At 49.3% G+C, this 10,000-nt stretch overlaps 1 protein-coding gene across 1 annotated transcript in view; it reads right to left on the minus strand.

The window, feature by feature from the left end:
- Positions 1 to 10,000, minus strand: part of dock1 (dedicator of cytokinesis 1) — a gene marked incomplete at both ends in the record, with an annotated part of 180,827 nt that overhangs the window by 21,185 nt on the left and 149,642 nt on the right. The window contains 4 exons of the mRNA XM_080542248.1: positions 550 to 631; positions 1,384 to 1,525; positions 8,518 to 8,622; positions 8,918 to 9,007. Of these exons, the coding sequence (XP_080398374.1) occupies positions 550 to 631; positions 1,384 to 1,525; positions 8,518 to 8,622; positions 8,918 to 9,007 (419 nt within the window). The remainder of the gene's footprint in view (positions 1 to 549; positions 632 to 1,383; positions 1,526 to 8,517; positions 8,623 to 8,917; positions 9,008 to 10,000) is intronic.

Below are 10,000 nucleotides of genomic sequence, written 5' to 3' on the forward strand. Positions count from 1 at the left end.
GGTGCAGGCTGGTGAGACGGCGCCTCCCAGACCTCCCAGAGTCCCCGGCTCTGAGTTAATAACAGCGGGGGTACACAGGAAGGTCGACCGCTTCTGTTTGCACCGGCACACATTTACATTACGATTTATCGACCTGTTCCTCCTCCTCCTCCTCTCCCCTGGGGGGGTGGACTCCCTAGCTAGCCTGCTAGGCTGCTAGCTCCTAGCTCTGTCGGCCCTACCGTCCGCTGTAATACTGTGTAGCAGTGGAACCCGGCAAAGTTATTCCGGGGGGTTGTCGGGAAGTCGGGGGACACAGACAAATTCCCGGCACGCAGAGTCATCATAACGTGCGATGGAGTCGTCTCTCGACGCAGACGCCGACGATGATGACGGTGATGAAAAAAAATCTGATTTGATTTCTGCGAGACGCAGCGCTCTTTAATATTGGATGTAAAACCAGACCTGAGTGTATCATGTGTCTTCATTTAACCAGCCCCATACATTAATGAACACACTCCATCATAAAATAACAAGTCGGGGGAAAAGAAAGTGAGGGTGGCGGCTTACCTCACGATCTGTACGGAGACGTGCTTGTTCTGAAACTTGGGCGGGAGTTCGAGCATCGGCTTCACCGTGAAACACTGGATGTCTTTTTTTCACACATTAAGGAACCTTTTCTGATATTGAACACATGCCCGAAAGCTGTCAAACGTTACATGAACCCGACAGAGAAGGTTCTGAAGAACACGGACGCTGTGTTCTATCAAAATCCTGACCCGTGGTTAGGGTGGGTCTGGCGCTGTGAATGTGTGAGGTGCAGCAGAGGGTGGTGGTGGTGATAGAAGGAGGACAAGCTTGTTGGAATGCATGGGATACACGTGACGCCACCCCTCACCTCGTTCAATGCATTACAATGAGCCCAGCCCGTCTCCCGATTTCAACCACCACCAGCCTTTCCTGGTGTGGGGTGTGTGTGTGTGTGTGTGTGTGTGCGTGTGTCGTAAAGGTGTGTGTGCGAGAATGTGTGAATGTGTGAATGTGTGTGTGTGTGTGTGTGAAAGTGTGTATGTGTGTGTGAGTGTGTGTGTGTGTGTGTGTGAATGTGTGTGTGTGTGTGTGTGTGTGCGTCGTATAGGTATGTGTGTGTGCGAGGTGTGTGAATGTGTGTGTGTGTGAGAATGTGTGTGTGTGTGTCTGTGTGTGTGTGTGTGTGTGTGTGTGTGTGTGTGTGTGAATGTGTGTATGTGTGTGTGTGTGTATGTGTGCGTGTGTCGTATAGATGTGTGTGTGTGTGTGTGTGTGTGTGTGAATGTGTGTATGTGTGTGTGTGTGTGTGTGTGTGTGTGTGTGTGTGTGTGTGTGTGTGTGTGCGTCACAGAGGTGGGTTTCTGGTAAGGATACACTGGCCGGTGGAGTTCTTGGTGTCCTCGGTGGGCGGGGTGGTGGTCTTCATCTTCTCAGCGTTGGGGAACTGGGTCAGGAGCCGGGCCTCAAAGTCCTCCCTGCGCTCATACTCCTTCCCTCTGTAGATGAACATCTTGTTCTGGATGGAAGCAAAGGAGAGGAGGGTTAAACCTTTAAAACACACATAGGCACAGACACAGACACAGACAGATGGACGGACGGAGAGACAGACACACACAGACACACAGAGAGTCACACACACACAGAGACACACACAGACACACACACACAGACACAGACACACACACACAGACAGACAGACCATCCATCTTTCCCAGTTTCCCAGTCCCTGTTGCTGAAAAACAGCCCCACAGCATGATGCTGCCACCACCATGTGGATGGTGTTCTTGGGGTGATGGGATGTGTTGGGTGTGCGCCAGACATAGCGTTTTCCTTGATGGCCAAAAAGTTACATTTTAGTCTCATCTGACCAGAGCACCTTCCTCCATACATTTTGGGGGTCTCCGACATGCCTTTTTGCAAACTCAAAACGTGCCTTCTTATTTTTAGCTGAAAGTAATGGCTTTCTTCTGGCCACTCTTCGATAAAGCCCAGCTCTATGGAGTGTACGGCTAATTGTGGTCCTATGGACAGATACTCCAGTCTCTGCTGTGGAACTCTGCAGCTCCTCCAGGGTTACCTTTGGTCTCTGTGCTGCCTCTCTGATTAATGCCCCCCTTGCCCGCTCCGTGAGTTTTGGTGGGCGGCCCTCTCTTGGCAGGTTTGTTGTGGTGCCATGTTCTTTCCATTTGATTATGATGGATTTGATGGTGCTCCTGGGGATCATTTTTTTATAACCCAGGTGGTGCAGCCTCTGGGGCCTTTCAGAAAAGGTGTGTATATACTGACAGATCATGTGACACTTAGATTGCATACAAGTGTACTTCATTTCACTAATTATGTGACTTTTGAAGGTAATTGGTTGCACCAGAAGTTTTTAGGGGCTTCATAACAAAGGGGGTGAATACATATGCACATGCCAATTTTCAGTTCTTTATTTTTTTAAATTCGTTTTTTATATATATATTTCTCTTATTTCATTTAAAAACTAACACTATTTTGTGCAGATTCATCAAATAAAATTCTGATTAAAAAAATGTTTAAATGACAGGTTGTAATGTAATAAAATAGGTAAAAAGCCAAGGGGGGTGAAAACTTTTGCAAGGCACTGTATGCAGTATAATAGGAGAGCACTTATTGGTACGTCGGATCCAGTGGCTGATGTTGCTTGCAGACTGTGTCGGTAAGATGGCATGGGGCATGGGGGGGGGGGGGGGAACCAGGGGGACAATGAAGAAAATGTGCCACTTACAGTCCAGCAAATGGAGCAGCCCGTCAATTCTGCTCGACCAAAAGATCAGGCGAGGCAGTCAGGTGGGGTTTTATAATCCATTATCATAATCCCACATATCAAAGAGCAGGGATGAGTGTGAGGGCAGGCTCTCTGTGTCTCCTCACACAGCCCCGTCAGCCCAGGGGGGCCGGGGTCGAGGACGGCTCACAGGGGGGACAGGCTAGTGTGTGTTTTTTTCGGCCATTGGCTTATTGAAATGATCTCCAAAGCAAGGGGGAGGGGGGTCCTAACTGTACAGCACACCTGCTTGCGTGGGGCGGGGGCGTCTTAACTCACAGCCCGCTGATAACCAACGCTATCCGAGAGCAGAGCTTCTCCCAACGGCAGCAGAGCGACTACGGCGCTGTCCCCCGAGCCGAGGAGGCACGCCGGCGGTGAACGAGGTGCTCATCACACACCGTTCACGGGCGCTTAGTCAGGGCGCACTCACTCAGGGTGGCTGTGACGCAGGAGGTAGAGCCGGCGTCTAACGATCGCAAGGTCGGCAGATCGCCGGGTTCAAACCCTGGCTGGCCACAAGTCGAGGTGTCCTTGGGCAAGACACTGAACCCCCAAATTGCTCCCAATGAGCGGGCCGCCTTGCATGGTAGCTTGCCGCCATTGGTGTGTGAATGTGTGTGTGAATGGGTGAATGAGAGGCCGTTGTAAAGCGCTTTGGAATGAAGCACTATATAAGTCGGTCCGTTTGACTTAGTTCGGTGTCGCTTGAACCGCTAGCCGGGCAGGAAGTCACTTGCGAGTCATCCCAGGGAGGTGAGGTCGTCCGTTGTTTTGGGACCAGATGAACGTTCATAACTTCTAGAACAGTCAGCGGTGTTGACAGGCGGCGGTGTGTGGTTGGAGCCGAGTTTTCAGTGACTGCTCAAATGGCCGGTAGTGTTTGACTGTTTGCGATACTTAATCAGTGGGACCATGAACAGGTGCCTCCAGGATTGTTTCTAAAATAAATTAGTGACTATTGCGTTTCCACACAAGCACGCACGCACACGCGCACTATTTATTTGAGGAAAAACACTGGAGGCACCTGTTCATGGTATCACGCACACGCACACACACACGTACACGCACACATGCACACACACGCGCACGCGCACACGCACACACCTCAATCTCTCAAAACTAATTAAATATATCGCAGCCCTGAAATACGCTTCAGGCGGTTTACAAATCTGCTTTGAGTGATAACGGGACAAAAGTGCATTGATTCCCCCGACGTCATCCATTCTGACGAGAGGCAGAATAAGCAAAACGTGCTCGACACAAACAAGCGGCTGCAATTTTCAATCCCGCCGTATTAATATTGGATGCAGGTTTTTTTTCTTTTCTAGTTTCCTCCGTTAACAGTGCTGCATGTACACTGAATAACAACCCGAGTGAATAGGCTCTCTACAGCACCGTATTGCCGGTCTATTCTGCAGGAAGGAACCTCAAACAAGTCTTCTCTGTAACACTGTAGCGTTTAACATTCTAGTCGGGTGTGTGGCAATCTCAATGTCAGGATTTCTCATTCTCATTACCCCCCGGGCGCAGACTGCACCAGTCTGACAAAGGAAATCACTGTCACGAGGAGAAGAAGCCAAAACAGAAATGGTCCTTCTCAATACTTTGATGGCCAATAGAATCATTTCGTTCTTTTTTCACTCAATGGAAATGGAGCGAGTGAAGCCCAGAAGCGAGCCGTCGTGATTTCAATGAAAAAATATCAAGAACGACAAGAAATGGAAGGGGTTTCCTGAGGCATACTTTTCACAACAATGCTAAAGCCGGGGGGGTGGGGATGTGGGGGGAGAGAGTGTTTTAGTTCAGGGGCTACTCTGTAAATGGAATAAAAACATGTGATTACAGGTTGGGAGTGCAGATAGAAAAGCCCACGGGCTAGCAATGGAGGCTTGGTTCCATATATGTGATGGCAGCTGGTGAAAGTGGGAACAAGTCGGCAACCAATCAAAATGTTATTTTCTATTCTGAAAAATGTAAATAAATTTCAACGTTGTTGAAAATCAACGACACACACGCTAGTCAAGGCAAAATGTTGCCATGCAATGGATTCCATGAGTGATCCCCACTAGCTGCTTTCACCAGCTGCTGTCACATATGAAGAGATAGGTACACCCATGCCGTTTCAATCAGTATCTCACTTCAGCACGTAAACATATCAATTAAACCATGGAGCGAGGTTCATTTGTTCCTTAAAGGGGCAATCTGCGCATTGACATCCATTTTTTGACTTTTAAATGAATGATATAGCCGTTGATTCCTGGAGAATGCCCCATGAGCTTAGTTCAACGGTCTTACAGCATCAGAACCTGAAATATAAGCTTGTTTCTCAGCTTCAAAGCATGGTTCAAAATATCACTTTGATCTCATGGATGGTCACTCCTTGTATCGATATCTCTTCATCTCTATGAATCTGAGAGTGGTTACATAATCTCCAGACACATCCCTCAACTGTTTAAACTCAAAAAGTGGCGGGGAGAGCACTTTGTCACTGTTTGCGTCCTCGACTGCAACTTTAAACCCGGCAACGGAGTTCATGACGGTATGAAAGTACTTTTACGGTAGGGCACACACAGTGTAACCTGAAAATGTATGCAATGAGAAAGTATTTGGGGTTCTTTAATAATCCCTTACCTGGGACATGACAGCTCATATTTGAAAGTGTTGCAATGTGGTGAGACTACATTTCCAGCCAACTTTTGGAAAGCCTCATAATCCCTTGAGCCGAGCAACCACAACAAACACAACGCAGCACGTTGAGAGGAACACGAGGCACAGTTAAAGATTAAAAAGTGAAAGATGAGGTGGGGTTATACATGCAAATAGCATGCCCCTCCAGCATGCAAATCACGGTTTTAAATCTAAATAAATCTAAATACTTTCGTAATCGTATACGAAACCCTGAGTCGGCAGAATGTGAACATATGTTAGGATTGTAATATCAGCAAATATTGTGATGCCTAACTACATTAGCAACTAATACATCATAAGCAGCTGAATTAAGCACCATTGCATATAATCAATTCTTGGGTGTGTGTGTGGTGGTGGGGGGGAGGCCCTTTATCAGAGCTATTGATTTTCTCATATAATTGAGTATTCTTGGAGGCAGGGAAGATAGCGAAACAAAAATAGGAATAAGATTAAACATTTTTTTAAACCCACTGTTAACAGTATTTATCTTAATTAGCAGGCCACAGATGAAGAATTCCCCTAGCCACTCATGCAGAGAGCTAAGCATTGATACATAATTATGTAATGCATCAAGAGTGGATACAATCTAAGGGGCCCACTAACTCCTCACACGCGCGCATCCAATAAGACAATTAGAAGGCCAAAGGCTAGCAGTGCGTTACGGCTTTATTATGTAGCGCGCGTGTTTACCGGCTATCATTAATAACCGAAACGCCTGTGCTTTGTGCGCGGGGGTCAAACATCGTAACCCGCTGCAGCAGCAACAATCGGTGTGGAATAATCCTCTTGTTGAGATCATGTTGTTGTGCTGCTATTAGGGGCCAGAGCGCTTTATCTACCTTCGGAAATTAATGTTCCATAGTGGAGTCATTTCTGGGGAAGAATGTGTTCCCGGCTGCAACTGCGGGGATGTGTATCCCTCCGCTCGCTGATCTGTAATAAACTGCCAGGCTCATATTAATAACCCCCCCCCCCCCTCCCCCGTTTGCATCTGGCTGCTTCGGGTAGGAGAAGTCATTATTTCTGCCGTTCAGTGTTGCAGGGGTAGAGAGAACTTTAGAACAAGAGAATGACCTGACACACACACACAGAGAGAGAGAGAGAGAGAGAGAGAGAGAGAGAGAGAGAGAGAGAGAGAGAGAGCAAAGAATCCTCCATCTCTACCCATTAGATTATCCCCTCTCTTCTGTGCAGCACAATGCAGTCTTTCTGTCCGATAACAGTATAGGCAAGACCACACACACCCACACCCACCCACACACACACACACACACCCACACCCACACCCACAGAGTTGGTCCAAAAAAAGAGCCATGATACACCATGTCCTTGTAACAAAGCGGGTCAAGCGGCTGAGTAATGGAATAAACGGGAGACAGAGACAGAGACAGAGAGAGACACACACAGAGAGAGAGAGAGAGACACACACAGAGAGAGAGAGAGAGAGAGAGAGAGGGAGAGAGAGAGAGACAAAGACACACAGAGAGAGAGAGAGACAAAGACACAGAGAGAGAGAGAGAGAGAGAGAGAGAGAGAGAGGGAGAGAGAGAGAGAGAAAGGAGTTTGTACATGGGATTCAGTCTTCAAAGGCCCTTTTTTTTTAACCAGCCAGCTAGATTAAGGGAGCACAGCACCGCCATATCTGTAATGGAGTTCCTGGCTCTGTGAGGCGAGAGGGGTGAGAGGGCCGCTCTGAAAAATGGAGGAGCAGACAAAAGAAGAAGCATCGTCTTCACAGCCCCAACAGAATGATCAGATGGATCCTGCTTCTTGTTTTTCCTTTTTCTTTTTCCTCTGAAAGGCCACTTTCAGATCTCTTATCTACAAGGACTGGTGAGGGGGACATTTCGGTAGAACGACAGTGTGGTAAACAACCCTCGGTACAACTCCCGCGGCCTCGATACATGAAATAAACCGCAGCCTGAAGAGAAGAAAATAAATAAATAAAACGGAGCGAAAAACGGAATACATGGGAAAAGCGGCCAAGTCATCCCACTTTCCCTTGAGTTTTCTTGTCCTCGGAAAACAAACCAGATATCCCGAAACCAGGCCATTAGTGGCATAGTGGCACTAACCACCCCCACCCCCCAACACACACACACACACACACACACACACACACACACACACTCAACAACCCCTGCATCCATCCCGCTCCATTCAAATGGAGATCGACACGGCGAGTCTCGGCACTCAATACAAAAAGGAAATGAGACTAAAAGCTGTTTCAATTAGGGAGAGTAGAGCAGTGCATTCACTTCCATACGTCCCGCACATACGTACACCTACGGTACGTGGAGACAGCGAGCGGACAGAAACAGCTGGGTTTACCAAGCCTCGTTTGCGGATGAGGGGCTGTGAGGGGGGCCGGGAGAAGAGCGCGTCCCCTACCTCCCAAACGTCCTTGGAGGTTTCTCCAGGCTTGATGTGTGATTACACATTTCTCTTTTTTTACCGCTCAAAATTATTCACATCTCTCTCTCCGTCTCCTCCTCAGCCAAAACCACTCTCACTCCCTCAGTGAGGGCGGACTTCCAGCCAGCCCCAAAAGTGCTGTTCAGACTCAAATGCGCTACTTGAGATGCACAGTTAGTTTTTCTGTCAGAAACTGAAGAAAAAAATAAACAACAACCTAAAAAACAACAACCCAAACCTTATAATGCATTTCCCACAGCGGCTCCTTAAGCTGTCTGACAGAGAGCGAGAGAGAGAGAGAGAAAGAGATAGAGAGAGAGAGAGATAGAGAGGTGGAGAGAGAGAGAGAGAGAGAGAGAGATAGAGAGAAGGTAGAGAGACAGGGAGAGAGAGATAGAGAGGTGTAGAGAGAGAGAGAGAGAGAGAGAGGTGAGGAGTACATGCATGTATTGACTGGCTGAGGCAGCGGGGGGGGGAGATGGGGGAGGACTCCACTCGCTTTGGTAAATGTATTGATTGGCAGGGCCTGGTTTGTGTGTGCGCACGCTCCCCTCTCCTGCTCTGAACAGATGGTATCGTTGCCACGCGCAACAAAGCTGCTACCTGCTACCTACCCGGAGGAAGGAGGGGAAGCCCAGTCCGTAGTAGCCCACGGCAAAGTAATCTGGCTTGGGTCGGATGACCTTGACGATGTTCTCATAGAACTGGGCCTGCTTCCTCTGTAGAGGGGGAGGGGGAGGGGGAGGGGGAGAGAGAGAGGGAGAGAGAGAATCAACTGTCAATTACAGCCACACCGCTGTTACAGTGCATAGGAACACCATCCGAGTGTGTGTCGGCACAGGAGAGGAGCATCAAACTCTCAGGTACAGTACACAGACTTACTGTCAGACTTACTGTGTTACCGTTCACACGCACACACGCACACCCACACACAAACGATCGCACGCATGAACGCCCCCCCCCCCCTCGCCCCCACACACACACACACACAGACACACGCCTCATTTCACTTACCAATGACGCACTCAGCTGCTCAAAGTCAAACATTTCGTTCTCGTACTGCTCCGCCAGCTCCTTCCCCAGAATGATGGCCTCCTCCCACATCTGCTCACAACACAACAGCAACACACAGCAAGAACAACACGGTGAGTTAGTCATGGAGACATCATCTCCGTCAGACTACAGCATCTCACAGCAGACCTCCGTCTAACCCTGACTTCTCCTCTACTCCTCAGAAGAATACTGCCCAAATCCCCCGGTGTTTACGGAGGCCAATTCTCTTCGAATCACTCTTTACTCGGGGCGCGCATACTGTAGGCTTCGGGAGTCTAGGTCAATATTGTTTTCGCATCTCTCTCTCTGATCAAACGACAAAATATAAACCATAGTTCACAATGGCGAATATACTTAGCGTGGCGTTTACCCAATGAATAACTGTCTAATAACTGTCTGCTGCGGAGCAGAGGAGGAGAAGCAGAGGGAGGAGACGCTAAGTGATTCCCTGAGCAGTCTGACAGGCCAGGGCTGGGCAGTGTCCAGGCAGACAGACAGACAGACAGACAGGCAGGCAGACAGGCAGACAGACAGACAGGCAGACAGACAGGCAGACAGGCAGGCAGACAGGCAGGCAGACAGGCAGACAGACAGACAGGCAAGCAGGCAGACAGACAGACAGACAGGCAGGCAGACAGGCAGGCAGGCAGGCAGACAGGCAGGCAGGCAGGCAGGCAGGCAGACAGACAGACAGACAAGCAGACAGGCAGGCAGACAGACAGACAGGCAGGCAGACAGACAGACAGGCAAGCAGGCAGGCAGACAGACAGACAGACAGGCAGGCAGACAGGCAGGCAGGCAAGCAGACAGGCAAGCAAGCAGGCAAGCAGGCAGGCAGACAGACAGGCAGACAGGCAAGCAGGCAGGCAGGCAGGCAGGCAGGCAAGCAGGCAGGCAGGCAGGCAGGCAGGCAGGCAGGCAGGCAGGCAGGCAGGCAGACAGACAGGCAAGCAGGCAGGCGCTCAGAGGACCCAGCCACCAGGGAGAAGAGAGGAGACTAGATGAGAGGAGAGAGGAAAGGAGGAGAGGAGAGGAGAGGAGAGG

Source organism: Nansenia antarctica (genome assembly GCF_963989245.1).
Source record: "Nansenia antarctica genome assembly, chromosome: 11".
In the NCBI taxonomy this organism is placed as follows: domain Eukaryota; kingdom Metazoa; phylum Chordata; class Actinopteri; order Argentiniformes; family Microstomatidae; genus Nansenia; species Nansenia antarctica.